We start from the raw sequence: 19,278 nt of genomic DNA, 5'->3' as shown, positions 1-19,278 counted from the left end.
TGAAGGGGGCAAAATTCTTAAAGTGCATAGGGGAGAGCTTTTTGAGCCAGCACACAGAAAGTCCTACAAGAGAAGGAGCGGAACTGGATCTAATCCTAGGGAATGAAGCCAGACAAGTGGTAGAAGTTTCAGTGGGGGAGCATTTCGGGGATAGTAACCATAACTCTGTAGGATTTAAGGCAGTTATGGAAAAGGACAAAGATGGACTGGAAATAAAGGTACTGAATTGGGGGGAAGGCCGATTTCAATATGATAAAACAGGTTCTGGCCAAAGTGGACTGGGAGCAGCTACTTGCAGGAAAGTCTACATCACACCAGTGGGAGTCATTCAAAAAGGAAATAGTGAGAGTTCAGGGCCAACATGTTCCTGTTAAGGTGAAGGGTAGGACCAACAAGTCCAGGGAGCTCTGGATGTCAAGGGATATAGAGGATTGGATAAGGGGAAAAAAAGAAGGCTTATGGCAGATACACACTAGTCCACAGGATGTGTCGCCATTTCCCTCTTTCGCAAGCTAGTGACTCCCAGGTGTGATAGTCGACATTTAGTGTCTTCGATGTCATGCTTGCAAGCAGCCTTGAAGTGGAGCTTTAGGCACCCCACTGGTTGTCTAGCCCCGGCTACCTCACCATATAGAACATCCTTGGGTATGCGACCGTCTTCCATCCAGTGAATGTAACCGATCCACCGAAGCCACCTCTGTGATTAGTGCCAACATACTTAGACGCTCGGCCTTTGAGAGGACTGCCGCATGTGGGATTTTATCCTGCCAGGACATACCCATAATGCACTGCAGATGGCGAAGATGGAAATTATTGAGCTTTCCCTGGTAATTGTAGGTTGCCCATGTTTCACAGCCATCCAGCAAGGTGCTCAGAACACAGGCCTTATAAACCATCAGCTTGGTCCTAAGGGTCAGCTTGGTGTTATCCCGTGTACGTTTGCAGACAGGTGGTAAGGGGTGTGGGTGGTTCCCACGGTTTACCTCCCAAATCACCGCAGCCAGTATTTTTTGTTACTCGGGTTTTAACCCCCTGTGTTTTATTTCTCAAATAAACCACAGTGACAGGTTTTCTTGTAGGTTTAAAACAAAAGATTAACTATTTACTGACCAATATTCATTCCCGAAATTCTCGTAACCGCACTCACACGTATTCATTTGCATGTAAGTGCACACACTCACACGAAATCGACAGATAGCGAGGAAAAGGGTAAATGGGTTGAATGAAGTAGGTGTTTGGGTTTCATGGTAAACCTGTTGAGTCTTCGCAGAGGACAATGTCTCTTTCAAAGTTGCAGGCATGGGTTGCTTGTCGCTCTCAGCTGGACAGGTTTTTGTGATGTGACTCTGACTCTTCTCTGTGCCCCCCACTCTCGCTCTCCACCCCCCCCCCCCCACCCCAGCGATGTCAACGGGTATGATATAGTCGGGATTACGGAGACATGACTGCAAGGTTACCAGGGATGGGAAATGAACATCCAGGGATATTCAGTTTTTAGGGAGGAGAGACAAAAAGCAAAAGGCGGTGGAGTTGCATTGCTGGTTAAAGAAGAAATTAACGCAACAGTGAGGAAAGATTTTAGCTCTGATAATGTGGAATCTGTATGGGTAGAGCTGAGAAACACTAAGGGGCAAAAAACGTTAGTGGGGGTTGTATATAGACCCCCAAACTGTAGTGGTGATGTTGAGAATGGCATTAAACAGGAAATTAGAGATGAATGCAATAAAGGAACATTTGTAATTATGGGTGAATTTGATCTGCATATAGATTAGGCAAATCAAAATTAGTCACAATACCATAGAGGAGGAATTTTTGGAGTGTATACGGGATGGTTTTCTGGACTAGTACGTTGAGGAACCAACTAGAGAACAGGCCATCCTAGACTGGGTAATGAGAGAGGAATAATTGACAATCTAGTTGTGCGAGACCCCTTGGGGACGAGCGACCACAATATGATGAAGAATTCTTCGTCAAGATGGAGAGTGACGTAGTTGATTCTGAGACAAGGGTCCTGAATTTTCGTAAAGGAAACTACGAAGGTATGAGGTGCAAGTTGGCCATGACAGATTGGGAAACGTTACTTAAAGGGATGACGGTGGATAGGCAATGGCAAACATTCAAAGAGCGCATGGATGAATTGCAACAATTGTTTATCACTGTCTGGCGCAAAAGTAAGCCAAACCATGGCTTACAAGGGAAATTAGAGATAGCATTAGATCCAGGGAAGAGGCATATAAATTTGCCAGGAAAAACAACAGACCTGAGGATTGGGAGCCGTGGTTAGCACCGCAGCCTCACAGCTCCAGCGACCTGGGTTCAATTCTGGGTACTGCCTGTGTGGAGTTTGTAAGTTCTCCCTGTGTCTGCGTGGGTTTCCTCCGGGTGCTCCGGTTTCCTCCCACAGCCAAAAGACTTGCAGGTTGATAGGTAAATTGGCCATTATAAATTGCCCCAAGTATAGGTAGGTGGTAGGGAAATATAGGAACAGGTGGGGATGTGGTAGGAATATGGGATTAGTGTAGGATTAGTATAAATGGGTGGTTAATGGTCGGCACCGACTCGGTGGGCCGAAGGGCCTGTTTCAGTGCTGTATCTCTAAATCTAAAAAAAAACAGCGGAGGCCTGAGAGGAGTATAGAAAGTATTGGGGGGTACTTAAAAAAGTAATTAGGAGAACGAAGAGGGGGCATGAAAAAACCCTGGCGGACAAGATAAAGGAAAATCCCAAGGCATTTTATAAGTATATTATGGGCAAGAGGATAACCGGGGAAAGAGTAGGGACCATTAGGGACCAAAGTGGCAATCCGTGTGTGGAGCCGGAGGACATAGGTGAGGTTTTAAATTATTACTTTTTATCTGTGTTCACTATAGAGAAGGACGATGTAGATGTAGAGATCAGGGAGCGGGGATTGTGATATACTTCAACAAATTAGCATTGAAAGGGAGGAGGTATTAGCGGTTTTAGCGGGCTTAAAAGTGGATAAATCCCCAGGCCCAGATGAGATGTATCCCAGGCTACTTTGTGAGGCAAGGGAGGAGATAGCAGGGGCCCTGACACAAATTTTCAAATCCTCTCTGGCCACAGGAGAGTTACCAGACGACTGGAAGACAGCGAATGTGGTACCATTATTCAAGAAGAGTAGTAGGGATAAACCAGGTAATTACAGGCCAGGAGTCTAATATCAGTAGAAGGGAAACTATTGGAAAGAATTCTGAGGGACAGGATTAATCTCCACTTGGAGAGGCAGGGATTAATCAAGAATAGTCAGCATGGCTTTGTCAGGGGGAGATCATGTCTAACCAACTTGATTGAATTTTTCGAGGAGGTGACGAGATGTGTAGATGAGGATAAAGCAGTTGATGTAGTCTACATAGACTTCATTAAGGCTTTTGATAAGGTCCCGCATGGGAGATTGGTTCAGAAGGTAAGAACTCATGGGATCCAAGGCAATTTGGCAAATTGGATCCAAAATTAGCTTAGTGGCAGGTGGCAGAGGGTGATGGTCGAGGGTTGTTTATGCAAGTGGTAGACCAGTGGTGTACCACAGGGATCGGTGCTGGGACCCTTGCTGTTTGTTGTGTACATTAATGATTTAGACATGAATATAGGAGGTACGATCATTAAGTTCACAGATGACACGACAATTGGCAGTGTCGTAAATAGTGAGGAGGAAAGCCTTAGATTACAGGACGATATAGATGGGCTGGTAAGATGGGCGGAGCTGTGGCAAATGGAATTTAATCCTGAGAAGTGTGAGGTGATGCATTTTTGGAGGACTATCAAGGCAAGAGTATATACAATGGATGATAGGACCCTAGGAAGTACAGAGGGTCAGAGGGACCCTGGTGTACTTGTCCATAGATCACTGAAGGCAGCAGCACAGGTAGGTAAGGTGGTTAGGAAGGCATATGGAATACTTGCCTTTATTAGCCGAGGCATAGAATATAAGCGCAGGGAGGTTATGATGGAGCTGTATAAAATGCTAGTTAGGCCACAGCTGGAGTACTGTGTACAGTTCTGGATACCACACTATAGGATGTGATTGCACTGGAGAGGGTACAGAGGAGATTCACCAGGATGTTGCCTGAGCTAGAGCATTTCAGCTATGAATAGAGACTGGATAGGCTAGGATTGTTTTCCTTAGAGCAGAGAAGGCTGAGGGGAGACCTTATAGAGGTATACAAAATGATGAGGGGCATAGATAGGGTAGATAGGAAGAAACGTTTTCCCTTAGCAGAGGTGTCAATAACCAAGGGGCATAGATTTAAGATCAGGGGCGGGAGGTTTAGATGGGATTTGAGGAAATTAATTTCCACCCAAAGGGTGGTTGGAATCTGGAACACACTGCCTGAAGGGGTGGTAGAGGCAGGAACCCTCACAACATTTAAGAAGTATTTAGATGAGCACTTGAAACACCATAGCATACAAGGCTACGGGCCAAGTGCTGGAAAATGGGATTAGAATAGATAGGTGCTTGATGGTCGGCACGGACACAATGGGCCAAAGAGCCTGTTTCTATGCTGTATAACTCTATGACTCTAATAGAGTCATGGCAGGACACCTCAGTACCATGGAGTGTGCATTCTGTCCCATGTGGGACCACCAGGATGCTTCTTGTGTCCTGGACAACCACGTGTGCAGGACATGTCATCAGCTGAAGCAGCTCAGGCTCTGGGTTTCAGAGCTTCAGCAGCAGCTGACATCGCTGTGGTGTATCCGCAAGGCTGAGAATTCCCTGCTAGAACATTTCTGGATGTGGTCACCCCGCAGCTTAAGGGTGTGCACACATAGAAAGAATAGGTGACCACCAAGCTGTCAAGGAGGACCACACAGGTAGTGCAGGAGTCCCCTGAGGGCATCTCGCTGTCCAACCGGTATTCATCTCTGAACACTGGTGGGAGTGATGATTCATCTGGGGAGTGCAGCCAGAGCCAAGACCATAGCACCATGGCTGGCTGAGCTGTCCAGGGATGCAGGAGGAAGATTGGGAAAGCAATAGTGATAGGAGAGTCTATAGTTAGGGTAACAGACAGGCATTGCTGTGGCCGCAGACGTGAATCCAGGAATAGTATGTTGCCTCCCTGGTACTAACTTCCAAGGATGCCACTGAGTGTCAGCAGCGCAGTCTGAGGGGTGGGGGAAGAGGGTGAACAGCCAGATGCCATGGTTCATATCGGTACCAACAGCATAGGCAGAAAGCGGGAAGAGGTCCTGCAGGCAGATTTTAGGGAGCTAGGAAGGAGACTAGCAAGCAGGACCTCAAAGGTAGTAATCTCTGGATTACTCCTGGTGCCACGCATTAGTGAGTATAGTGTGACGGGAACCACACCTGCCAAAATGGAACATTATTTTTGAACTGTTACTGGGCTTGAAATAACTTATTTAAAAAGACCACAACAGTGGCTGAAAACATGGCTGCACATTTGCATTCTAAAAGATAGTTGCATGAAGAAGACAATTGGACAGGATTCCCTGATTCAATTAGCCAAATGGATTTTATCCAGAGTGATGATCAAGAGACACTGAGAGTCATTGAGCCAGCATCCCCCTGCACCGCACCCACCCGCAACCCCCCCACGACCCCCGCACTGAGAGTGTCTGGTGAGCTTGAAGGAATCCACATCTCGCAGGCGAGGCTGCTCTGAACAAGGAGCAAGTCACATGACTAATCTGCAGGTCACAGAGGGATACAGCACTGAAACAGGCCCTTCAGCCCACCAAGTCTGTGCCGACCATCAACCACCCATTTATACAAATCCTACATGAATCCCATATTCCCTACCACATCCCCACCTTCCCTCAATTCTCCTACCACCTACCTACACTAGGGGCAATTTACAATGACCAATTTACCTATCAGCCTGCAAGTCTTTGGCTGTGGGAGGAAACCGGAGCACCCGGCGGAAACCCACACGGTCACAGGCAGAACTTGCAAACTCCACACAGGCAGTACCCAGAACTGAACCCGGGTCACTGGAGCTGTGAGGCTGCGGTGCTCAACACTGCGCCACTGTGCCGCCCGGGTCAACCTGGGTTTTCTTTGAATTGTGCCTGACATAGAAGAGTTTTTGAAAGAGACTACAACTGAACTTCAAGAAGAGAGCATCTCTCTCTCTCTTTCTCTCACTCTCTCTCACACAAAGTTCCAGGGACCCACGGAAGTAACTTAAGTCTAAAGACAGAAGGCCAGCGAAACAAGTTTGAAAGTGTGCACTGGGCCTCAACGAGAACCCCAAGACTTAATTTGAATCAAAGACTTTGCATCCTGTCCGGAACCAGTAACTAAATCCCACCTACTGCTTCAAACCTTTCCCCTTTGATTCTTTCTCCTTTTCCGTCTCTATTTGCGTGTGTGTTTATCACGTATGCATGCTAGCGTGGTCGCGTTGCACATCTTTAGTAGTTTTAACTGAATTAGAGTTTTAAGGTTAATAAACTTACACCTTTCTTGTTTAAATCTGAGAAAACCTGTCTGATTGATTTCTTCGCCATTACAATTAGAGAGCAGTGAGCAAGGATTCACTGAAGGGAAGCTGAAAACACAGTGTTTTAAAAATTAAACCCTGTTATGGCCAAACCTGAAAAAAGCTAAGACGGGAGCCCGAGACCCCTGCCTCACCTGGTTGTAACAATAGAAATAGGAGAATAGAGCAGATCAATGAGTGATTGGAGTGCCAGTTGCCTTCCCAACGTCTTTGAATTTAGTCCCGGGCAGGGAAGACCAAGGACAGCCTTCCCACCCCAGGCCAATTGAGGACCTTAAGTGGCCAATTAATTGCCACTTAAGGGCCTCTTTCCACCTCCACCCCAATTTTGTTGAAGGCGATGGGGGGGCGGTGCGTGGGGAGGGGGCGACGCCACAGGGAGACGCCACCAGGTAAAACTTGGTGGCCTCCGAGCGGAGTTAGGGGTCCATCCTTTAGGGGCAATCCAGGACCCCCGGAGTGCCCCTCAGCGACAATGGTCACCCTTCCCCTCCCAGGAAGACCCTCCCCCTGCCCTCATTAACATCGCCCCCACCGCATTGCTGAACCTGTCTGAATGGCCCCAGCAACCCTGAACATACTTACCTTTCACAGGGTCTTCATCAATCTTCTACTCTGCAGAGCCTCCTGTAGTAACAGCAGTGGCCACCGCTCCCAGTGGCACTGCCAGTACTGCAGAGCTGCCAGCATCCCGATTGGCCACCAGTTCTGGAGGTGGGAGCTCATCTCTTAAGGGGAAAATGAATATTCCAGGATGAACAACATTTCGAAAAGACAGACAGAATGGAAAAGCAGGAGCCCTCTTAGTAAAGGATGACATAAGGACAGTCGTCAGAAAGGATCTTGGTTCAGAAGATCAGAAAGTAGAATCAGTATGGGTAGAGATTAAGAATAATGAGGGGAGGTGGTGGCTTAGTGAGGGGAGGCGGTGGCGTAGTGGTAATGTAATTGGCCTAGTGATCCAGAGGCCCAGGCTAATGCTCTGGGAACATCGGTTTGAATCTCACCACAGCAGATGGTGAAATTTGAATTCAATTAATGAATCTGGAATTAAAAAGCTCGTCTAATAGTGATCATGAAATCACTGTCGATTGTTGTAAAAACTGATCTGGCTCACTAATGTCCTTTAGAGAAGGAAACCTTCCGCCCTTACCTGGTCTGGCCTACATGTGACTCCAGACCCACAGCAATGTGGTTGACTCTTAAATGCCCTCTGAAATGGTCTAGCAAGCCACTCAGTTGTATCAAACCGCTACAAAGTCTAAGAAAAGGAATGAAACTGGATGGAAGACTCTGCATCTACCTAGGCACTGGAAATGACAATGCCAAACCCAGCCCTGTCAATCCTGCAAAGTCCTCATTATTAACATCTGGGGACTTGTGTCAAAATTGGGAGAGCTGTCCCACAGACTAGCTAAGCAACAGCCAGATATCCTTACAGGCAATGTCCCACCCAGACACCACCATCAGCATCCCTGGCTATGTCCTGATCCACTGGCAGGACAAACTACCGGAGGTGGCAGCACAGTGGTATACAGTCGGGAGGGAGTTGCCCTGGGAGTCCTCAACATTGACTCCGGACTTCATGAAGTCTCATGGCATCAGATCAAACATGAGCAAGGAAACCTCCTGCCGATTACCATCTACCGCCTCCCCCCCCCACCCCCCCACTTCGGCTGATGAATCAGTGCTTCTCCATGTTGAACACCAATTGGAAGAAGCACTGAGGGTAGCAAGGGCACAGAATGTACTCTGGGTGGGGGACTTCAATGTCCATCACTAAGAGTGGCTCGATAGCACCACTACTGACAGAGCTGGTCAAGTCCTAAAGGACTTATTTGCCAGACTGGGTCTGTGGCAGGTGATGAGGGAACCAACGAGAAGGAAAAACCTACAAGACCTCGTCCTCACCAATCTACCTGTCACAGATGCATCTGTCGATGACAGTATTGGTAGGAGTGACCACTGCACAGTCCTTGTGGAGACAAAGTCCCATCTTTACATTGAGGATACCCACCATCGGGTTGTGTGGGGCCACCACCGTGCTAAATGGGATAGATTTCGAATGAACTAGCAACTTAAAACTGGACATCCAAGAGGCGCTGTGGGCCATCAGCAGCAGCAGAACTGTATTCAACCACAATCTGTAACCTCATGGCCTAGCATATCCCCCACTCTACCATTACCATCATGCCAGGAGACCAACCCTGGATCAATGAAGAGTGCAGGATGGCATGCCAGGAGCAGCACCAGGCATATCTAAAAATGAGGTGTCAGCCTGGTGAATCTACAACACAGGACTATCTGCATGCCAAAAAACAGAAGCAGCATGCGATAGAGCTAAGCGATCCCACAACCAACGGATCAGATCTAAGCTCTGCAGTCTTGCCACATCCAGTCATGAATGGTGGTGGACAATTAAACAATTAACAGGAGGCGGAAGGTCCACAAATATCCCCATTCTCAATGACGGGGGAGCCCAGCACATTAGTGCAAAAGACAAGGCTGCAGCATTTGCATCCATCATCAGCCAGAAATGCCAAGTGGATGATCCATCTCGGCCTCCTCCTGAGGTCCCCAGCATCACAGATACCAGTCTTCAGCCAATCCGATTCACTTCATGTGATATCAAGAAATGGCTGAAGGCACCGAATACTGCCAAAGCTACGGGCCCTGACAACATTCCAGCATAGTAAGGAAGACTTATGCTCCAGAACTAGCCGTACCCCTAGCCAAGTTGTTCCAGTACAGCTACAACACTAGCATTTACCCAGCAATGTGGAAAATTGCCCAGGTATGCTCTGTCCACAAAAGCAGGACAAATCCAACCCGGCCAAATACCACCCTATCAATCTACTCTGATCATCAGCAAAGTGATGGAAGGTATCACTGACAGTGCTATCAAGCAGCACTTATTCAGCAATAACCTGCTCACTGACGCTCAGTTTGGGTTCCGCCAGGGCCACTCTGCTCCTGGCCTCACAACAAGCTTGGTCCAAATATGGACAATAAAGCTGAACTCCAGAGGTGAGGTGAGATTGCCTGCCCTTGACATCAAGGCAGCATTTGACCGAGTATGGCATCAAGGAGCCCTAGCAAAACTTGAGTCAATGGATATCAGGAGGAAAACTCTTTGCTGGTTGGAGTCATATTTAGCACAAAGGAAGGTGGTTGTGATTGTGGGGGTCAATCATCTCAGTCCCAGGACATCACTACAGGAGGTCCTCAGGGTAGTTTCCTCGGCCCAACCATCTTCAGCTGCTTCATCAGTGACCTACCCTCCACCGATATGGGGATGTTTGCTGATGATCGCACAACGTTCAGCGCCATTCACGACGCCTCAGATACTGAAGCAACCCGTGTCCAGATGCAGCAAGACCTGGATAACATTCAGACTTGGGCTGATAAGTGGCAAGTTACATTCGCGCCACACAAGTGATAGGCAATGACCATCTCAAACAAGTGTTATGACAGAGATGGGAGGAGTGCACTGTTTATTCTCATTCCACTTCTCCCTGGGTCACAACATATATTTAAATTTTTTCCCACTGACCGATACAGTTAATCATATACTCTATATTTATCCCAGAATAAAACACACCAACCAGGTTTCTTTAATAAACAGCAAAATTATCAGTTTACTATAAAACAAGTCTTAACCAGTAATAAAACAAAGCATAAACACACAGATCAAAATATAAACGTTCCCTTTTTATCTTAGCCACTCACAATCACATATACCGGTTAACCAAAAAAATACAGATTTACTCTTTAAAGCTCTAGTACAAAAACAAAGCAAAAAAAGAATACATTGGCCAAAATACTTGTTAATTCTTGAAGTAAAAAAGAGAAGACATGAAAAGATATAAGAAGTCCTTTTTGGTTTGGCGTCCCAAATACGTATAGACTGCTGTCACTGGGAACTTCCTCGAACAGTTCTTGACAGGTGACGTTGAAGATCAGTTTAGGCAGGCTTTCCAGGGAAAATGCAGTATCAAGGGTTTCAGGCAGTTTCTTACACTTGCTTCTCAGCTTCTCAAGAGATGGATAACTAGGTGGCTTTTTCAAAGAGCTGGAACAGACTGAAGTGGGCTTCTGCTTTCTTGGCAAGTTTTCTCCAACTGTCTTTTCAAACCATGGTCCATATACCAATTCACTGTCCAAAGCGAAACCATAAACAGCTTCACATGAGTCAAGCTTCCTGACCCCGATAAATCTTGATCGGTCACTTCACTGTAAACATTTTCCCCAAGTCAAAAACAACCACTGCTGGGTTCCAGTAACTGTTTATAGTACAGACCTCTCAGTGACCCTTGTAAAAAAAAATCCATGGACTCCTTTTCAGTTTTTAAAACACAAATCTTCAAAATTTAACAAAAAAAGGAAGCACTCGTAACACAAGACAGAAACTAACCATCTCCTCTTGATGTTCAATGGCATTACCATCGCTAAAGCCCCCTCTACCAACATGCTTGTGGTTACCATTGACCAGAAACTGAACTGGACCGGCACATAAATGCAGTGGCTACAAAAGCAGGTCAGAGGCTAGTAATTCTGTGGCAAGTAACTCACCTCCTGTCTCCCCAATGCCTATCCAATATCTACAAGGCACAAGTCAGGAGTGTGATGGAATATGCTCCACTTGCCTGGATGGGTGCAGCTCCAGCAGAGAGTTGCAATAAATGGGATATTTTCAAGTTGGCAGGATGTAACTAGTGGAGTGCTGCAAAGATCAGTGCTAGGGCCTCAGCTATTTACAATAAATATTAATGACTTAGACCAAGAGTAATGAATCTAAGTTTGCTAATGATAAAAAGGTAGGTGGGAATGTAAGCTGTGAGGATGACACAAAGATGCTCCAAAGAGATAAAGAGAGGAAGTGAGTGGGCATCAAAGTGGCAGATGGAGTATAAAGTGGGGATGTGTGAGGCAATTCACTTTGGTAGTAACAATAGAAATGCAGAATCTTTTTTCAAAGGTGTGAAACTTCTAAATGTTGATGTTCAGAGAGACTTGAGTGTATTTATACAAGGAACACAACAAATTAGCATGAAGGTCCATCAATCAATTAGGAAGGCAAATGGAAAGATGGCCTTTATTGTAAGGGAACTGGAGTACAAGAATAGGAAAATCTTGCTACAATTATACAGGGCTTCAGCATAGGTTCACTAAATTGGTTCCTGGGATGAGAGGGCTGTCTTATGATGAGAGGCTCAGTAAATTGGGCCTATATTCTCTGAAGTTTAGATGAATGAGAGGTGATCTCATTGAAATATACAAGATTCTGAAGGGGCTTGACAGGGTAGACACTGAGAAGTTGTTTCCCCGGCTGAAGAATCTGGAACACATAGGCACAGTCTCTGGATAAGGGGCCAATCATTTAGGACTGAGATGAGAAGATATTTCTTCACTCAAGGATTGTGAATCTTTGGAATTCTCTACCCCAGAGGGTTGTGGATGCTCCACTGTTGAATATATTTAAGGCTGAATAGACAGATTTTTGGTCTCTCAGGGAATCAAGGAATATGGGGAGTGGGCGGGAAAGTGGAGCTGAGACAGAAGATCAGCCACATATTGAATGGTGGAGCAGGTTCAAGGGTCTGTATGGTCTACCCCCGCACTTATTCCTAATGTTATATTCTTACGTACAGCCTTTCTGCTAAATTTCCTCTGCACCCTCCCCAAGACCTTGCCATTCTTCCTAAAGTGCGATGCCCAGAATAAGACACAATACTGCAGCTGAGGCCTAACCAGTGATTGAATAAAGGCTTAGCATAATTTTCTTACTTCTTACTATCCTTTTTTACCTGCATATTTTACATAGGAACAGGAGTGGTCCATTCAGCACCTCAAGCCTCTTCTGCCATTCAATTAGATCATGGCTGATCTGTATTTCAACTCCATCTACTTGGTTCCTTAACCATTAGTACTCTTGCCTAAAAACATCTATCAATCTCAGTTTTAAAATTTTCAATAGGCCTAGCTTTATCAGTTTTTTGGGGAGAGAGATCCAGATTTCCAAAAGCCTTTGTGTGAAGAAGTGTTTTCTGAGATAATTCCTGAATAGCCTTGCTCTAACCTCAAGGCTATGTTCCTTTGGTCTGTACTCCGCAACCAAAGGAAATAGTTTCTCGCTATCTACCCTATCAAATTGATCAGTTGTCTTAAACACCTCAAATAAATGTATAATTAGCCTTAGAAGACATGACTTAACAAACAAGAGAGAACACAGAAATTTGGAAATTCTATAAATAGACAGACTCAACATAGATGAAATTCTCAAAACCATGCTGTTAAATGGTTTTAAAACCTACCTCTCCAGGTAATGCAAGAATCTTTTCTGCTCCTTTGTTGGTTAGAGTATCCTGCAAACTGTCTGTAATCTCAACGGTAGTTTGTTTTAAAGGTGTCACTTGTGCTGCAGTAGGTGCAGCTACAGTTTTGGGTGTTTGCTCTGTTTCTGGAGGAGTAACTGTACGTATTTCTGTGCTGTCCAAAGCCCTTGTGGTTTCTTCCTCCAGTCTGACCTTACGATCAATTTCTGTGAAAGATTCTGTAGCCTTATGATCAATCTAAACAACAAAAAAGCATGATTAATCTTAGAGAAATATTTTAACACTAAAGGAGTAACTCTTTGATTGGTTGGAAAATCTTGCACAGTGCCTCCCCTAATTTTTGATACACGCATTTAGAGGGCAGCAGGAGAGTAAAGTTGGAAAACTGTGCTTTTATCATTAACCTTCAAATCCATCTCTTAAATTTTAGTCTGACACCTTTTATTTGAAGGATTTTACAATTCAATGTGTTATGGTTTGTTTATTTCTCCGCCCCCCACCCCGCCACCGCACCCCGCCCCCCCCCGCCGCACCACGCCCCACAACCTCTATTTTATGAATTACTTTCTTCCCTGTGCAACATAACACTCACTCCCTGATTCAAATAGGAGGAATCTCTGTTTCTCTTTGGCCATTTTCTGTGAGATACACTTAATATATATAAAATGTAAAATTATAAGAAAATGCCATTTGTCCATCTCTCTATAAGAACTGAAGTAGGCCATTGAGCCCCTTGAGCTATTAAATGGGATAATAGCTGATCTACACCTAACCCCATTTACCTGCCTTTACCCCAAATCCCTTAATACCTTTGGATAGCGAAAACCTAGAATCAATCTCAAAGTTAAAGCTAGCAATCAATCTAGCATTAATTGCCATTTGCAGCAGAGGGTTCCAAACTTCTACCACCCTTTGCATTTAGAAATGTTTCTTAATTTCATTAAAATAAAATACTGCAGATGCTGGAAATCTGAAATAAAAACAGAAAGTGCTAGAAATACTCATCAGGTTAGGCAGCATCTGTGGAGAGAGAAGCAGAGTTAATGTTCCAGGTCTGTGACCTTTCATCAGAACTGATGGTTGATGAAAGGTCACAGACCTGAAATGTTAACTCTGCTTCTCTCGCTACAGACGCTGTCTGACCTGCTGAGTATTTCCAACACTTTCTGTTTTTATTTCTTAATTTCACTCCTGAAAGGTCTGGTTCTAATTTTTAGACCATGCCTCCAGTCCTAGACTCCCCACTCAACAGAAATAGTTTCTTTCTATCCACCCCATCTGTTCCCCTAATAACTTGAAAATGTCAATCAAATCACCCCTTAACCTTCTGAATTTCAGGGAATACAACCCTAGTTTATGTAATGTCTCCTTATAATTTAACCCTTGGAGTCTAGGTATCATTCTGGTAAATCTACGCAGCAAGTAAAGCAAGGGAATACACAATAAGCGGGAGGATATTGCGAGGGGTAGAAGAAGTGAGAGATCTTGGAGTGCATGTCCACAGGTCTCTCAAGGTGGCAAGACAGGTAGATAAAGTGGTGAAGAAGGCATATGGAATGCTTTCCTTTATTGGCCAAGGAATAGAATACAAAAGTAGGGATGTAATGCTGGAACCGGTCGCCACGTTACAGGAAGCACATAGTTGCTCTGGAGAGAGTGCAGAGGAGATTTACAAGAATGTTACCAGGGCTTGAAAGTTGCAGCAGCAGGGGAGTCAGGAGGTGAGTTACTCGCTGCAGAATTCCCAGCCTCTGACCTGCTTTTGTAGCCACAGTATTTATATGGCTGGTCCAGTTAGGTTTCTGGTCAATGGTAAACCCCTGGATGTTGATGGTGGGGTTTCAGCGCTGGTAATGCCACTGAATGTCAAGGGGAGATGGTCTTTTGGAGATCGTCTTTACCTGGCACTTGTGTGGCATGAATGTTACGTGCCATTTATCAGCCCAAGACTGAATGGTGTCCTGCATGTGGACATGGACTGCTTCAGTATGTGAGGAGTCACAAATGGTACTGAACATTGTGCAGTCATCAGCGAACTTCCCCACTTCTGAACTTATGATGGAGGGAAGATCATTGATGAAGCAGCTGAAGATGGTTGAGCCTTGGACACTACCCTGAGCACCTCCCACAGTGATGTCCTGGGACTGAGGTGATTGGCCTCCAACAACCACAACCATCTTCCTTTGTGCTAGGTATGACTCCAAACAGTTGTTACAGCCACCGAGAAGGACAAGGGCAACAGATGCATGGGAACACCACCATCTGCAAGTTCCCCTTCAAGCCACACACCATCCTAACTTGGAACTGTATCGCTGTTCCTTCACCGTCGCTGGGTCAAAAACCTAACAGTACTGCGAGTGCAGTATGCCAGATGGACTGCAGCGGTTCAAGAAGGTGGTTCACCACCACTTTCTCAAGGGCTCTTAGGGATGGGCATCAAATGCTGGCCATGCCAGCAATGCTCACATTCCATGAAGAAATAAAAAAAGTACAGAATCACAATAAACTCCCGAAGTCAACAATTCCGTGGATAAAATCCAGCAACGCATTTTGAGAACGTTTGTCAGTTTGAACATTAAATTTAATGTAACTTTACTTAAACCATGGATTATTCCTTCATTTTTAAGTTGAAAAGTTGAAACTAAGATGCTACTCAACCAATTGCATTTGTTTTACATAACAGCATGAACAGTTAAACTGTACCTTTTTAATCTGGTTTTCAGCTATCTGTTGAGAATCCCTCACTGATATCTTTCCTTCAGATTCTGGGAATACTACATCATTCTCTTTCTGTGAAGTTGTGATTTCTGTAACTTCCTTTAAAATGAAGCATTTTATAATTATTTACTAGTATTTTAACATTGATCTGATATGCATACCTATACTGTCACTATAATCCTTGAGATATCGAACACTTGAGGGCAGAAATGTCCCTGTCACTAATGGTCAGGATTTATCAAAAATCTATTTCTGAAATAATTGACAATTGAAGTTTATTTTGAATTCTTAAGCATCGTGTGTGTATTGATATACCATATTAAAATCTCGTGTTTTGTTTTTATTTTAACTTCTGGAATTGTTATCATAATGGAGAAGTTCCATAAATATGAAATAGATCTTTCAGGGCCAGGGAGGTTGTTCAGCAGTAATTATGACTTAGGACACTGTTAAAAACCCAATAAACCATATTTAACACAGCATAAATTTTTCAAGGGCTTTTAAAGCAAAACTAATAACATAAACGTGGAAGTGATTTGGAAATGTTTCTTTCTGCAGGGGCATCAACAGCACATGCTGTGGAGCAGCAGGGAATCACTGACAGCAACCTCTGGATTTCCATGTTTAAGAAGGCATATGCAGACACCAGAGGCTGTTGTCACTTCCACAGTTGTAATGACAGCAAACGCTGACCGTTTTGCCATCATTACAACTGCAAAATTCAGGCTATTAAGTTTTAGTGCATGATTAATAGGAAACTACAAATTCCACATATGGAAGCTAGTTGCCTTTGTGTTTTATGTTGGGGACAAATATAAAGATAAGGACCACAAAATTAGGTTCCATAGCACATTGCTGTCAGTGTAAAGAGAGTCAGGAGTGCTGAAAATGGCAGCCAATCCATTTCTAGCCACCTCTGGCGCAGCCCACACTGCAAGCCATGCTTAGAAGGGTGCTAGCATGGGCGTGCCGTGTATCCGGTGGAAGCATGTACAGTTGGTACATTGTGTCATCAATCAGTGTCTGATTTGGCACCTAACCTGCCATTCTGGAACTCGTAGGTCTCATTAAAACCCTCTCTTAAACAATCTCACCTGAACAAGGCACTCCGCACCCTCCCCCCGACTCTACCCCCGCAGCCTCCAGCAATATTTAAAGACATCAGCATGGGACTTTCAAGGTGAGGTGCTTTTGACTTTCTTTTGCTGCTGCATAGTTAGTGGAAGTACCGAGTACTGTGCTGTTGGAGAAGCTCTTAAAAGTTGTAGGAGCCAGAAGGCAGTGATGCTGGACTTTTCCAAGGAGTTCAGTGAAGTTTGAAGACCTATGATCAGGAAGCCTGCAATCACTCATGGAGGCTATAGTTGCAGTTCCTCTTGGGCTACAGCATGACAAGGAGATGGAGCACAGGCAGCAGAGAGGGAAAGCTGTGCACAGAGGGGGGAGGAGGAGGAGGAAGAGGGCTCTCAATAGAAGGCCGTATCCACCTAGAATACTCAGAGATCATTTCTTCTAAGTCAGTCTCAGATAACAGTAATGTCTATGGCAGCTATGATTCACAAAGGAGGTGGTTTCTTCAACTGGGCATGCAGCCACAGAACAGGGCAAGGATGGTGCTGCCAGTGACTGAAGATCACTGTAGCCCTCAAATTTTCACGCCTCAGGATCCTCCCAGACTGCAGTCGGCAACATCGCCAACATCTCACAGTTTGCCATGCATCACTCACATTGGGGGAGGTGGTGGCGTAGTGCTGATGTCACTGGACTAGCAATACAGAGGGCCAGGTTAGTGCTCTGGGGACATGGGTTTGAATCCCACCATGGCAGATGGTGAAATATGAATTAAATTAATAAATCTGGAATTACAAAGCTAACCTAATGGTGACTATGAAACAATTGTTGATTGTTGTAAAAACCCATCTGGTTCACAAATGCTCTTTAGGGAAGGACATCTGCTGTCCTTACCTGGTCTGGCTTACATGTGACTCTAGACCCACTGCAATGTGTTTGACTCCTAAATGGCCTAGCAAGCCACTCAGTTCAAGAGCAATTAGGCAGGCATGGACAATAAATGCTGGCCTAGCCAGTGTCACCCACAGCCCATGAACATATTTTTTAAAAACTCCATCACAGAGGTCACAGAAGCCCTGTGCACAAGGAGAGGGGCTTCATACTCTTCTCTCTAAGCAGAGCAAAGCATGATGAGCAGGCAAGTGGCTTTTTCAGGGCAGCGGGATTCCCAATGGTGCAGGGAGCCACTGACTGCATGCATATGGCTCTGCAGGTGTCGCATCTCAATGGGGAGATGTATTGGAACTGCAAGGGGTACTACTTGCTCAACATGCAGTTGGTGTGCGACCATGCACAAAACAATATGTTGGTGAATGCCTGTTATCCTGGCAGCAGCCATGATGCTTTTAACCTGCACCAGTCAACCGTTCCTGCCATATTTGAGCCACCACAACGAACCAGAGGTGGCTGTTCGGTAACAAGTGCTACCTACTCTACACATGGCTCATGACTCCCCTCTGCCACTCGACCACACATGGACAGTAAGCGCACAACGAAAGCCATATTGCCACCAGCAACGTTATAGAACAACCATTTGCACTCTAAAAGAATGGTTCTGCTGCCTGGACAGCGAGGGGGAGCCCCACAATACTCGCCAGAGCACGTCTCCATATTCATTGAGGCCTGCTGCATTCTGCACAGCCTGGCTCTCAGAAGGGCACAGGCCTTGCCACCAGGCCTCGGGAGGTAGAAGAGGAAGAGGAGGAGGAAAAGGAAAAGGAGGAATCAGGGATCCTATTGCACTGGACAGGCTGTATGCGAGCAACTCACAGACTCCAGTTTGCCTGAAGACATCCCTACATCGCCATTGCTCCACACTTCCCCACTTTTCTACCCTTCTCTGCAGACCATGGCAGCATCCTCTTGGCCAAAATCCTGAAATAAAAGACACAACAAAAAAAACTATTCCATATCGACTTTATCCAACAAAGCATCCAAATATCCATAAAATACTCAACTAATCACCCTCATGCATTTCCATAATGCCTCTCTTGCAGGTGCCTTTGCCTGGCCGAGTGCTCCTATGCAGTGCTACCCTAGTGGCTGTAGTATGGCTGGTGGAAGGCTGATAACTTTCAGTGGTGGGACTGCAGATGGCCTTGCAGGGCTCTATCAAGGAGCTCTGGATCTTGAGGGCCCAGCATCAGACTGCACCATCTTGGCATGGGTGGCAGCAGTTTAGGCTGGTTGGTTGAAAGGCATCAGCAGGGGCACTGCAAGAGTGGCAGTGGATGGAGCATGAATGCTGTCCTCCTAAAATACGACAGCAGGGTCATGCACCACAAAGCCAATGACTCCCGAGGGCAGCGTTTCAACAATCCTAGTAATCTGTTGAGGATCAACTGCTGGGCTGCTGTGAGAGCCTGCAAGCCCCTTTGAGCACTGGTATCTGTATTCATGATGGCAGCAGTTGGAGCATGCCATGGCACCAAGCTGGGCTTGCATGGCAACAAGCATTAAACTCAAGACCTCACTCTGAGTTTCCACTAGAGCATGCAACGTTGGATGGATTCTGCCTGTGCTGCAATAGAAGCTGAGACATCGGCCACCAGATGCTGCATCACAGCTGGGTCCTCAAGTGTTGTAAAGTGTGGGCTTCAAGTTGTTTGCAAAGCCCTGTGACAAGTTGGAGCCAGACTCCTCCATGCTCCTTGACAATGACAACAGGC

At 45.5% G+C, this 19,278-nt stretch overlaps 1 protein-coding gene across 4 annotated transcripts in view; it reads right to left on the bottom strand.

Moving 5' to 3' along the window:
- The window catches only part of ttc6 (tetratricopeptide repeat domain 6), a 414,842-nt gene that overhangs the window by 331,245 nt on the left and 64,319 nt on the right, over positions 1–19,278 (bottom strand). For 3 of the 4 annotated variants that reach the window (XM_068039290.1, XM_068039292.1, XM_068039291.1), the window contains 2 exons: positions 15,524–15,637; positions 12,800–13,057 (listed from right to left, as the gene is read on the bottom strand). In XM_068039290.1, the coding sequence (XP_067895391.1) occupies positions 12,800–13,057; positions 15,524–15,637 (372 nt within the window). The remainder of the gene's footprint in view (positions 1–12,799; positions 13,058–15,523; positions 15,638–19,278) is intronic. The other variant, XM_068039293.1, reaches the window with a different exon arrangement.

This window comes from Heterodontus francisci, chromosome 9 (assembly GCF_036365525.1).
Source record: "Heterodontus francisci isolate sHetFra1 chromosome 9, sHetFra1.hap1, whole genome shotgun sequence".
NCBI lineage: Eukaryota > Metazoa > Chordata > Chondrichthyes > Heterodontiformes > Heterodontidae > Heterodontus > Heterodontus francisci.
Note: the sequence above shows the minus strand (reverse complement) of the source record. Positions and strands in the feature narration are given on the sequence as shown.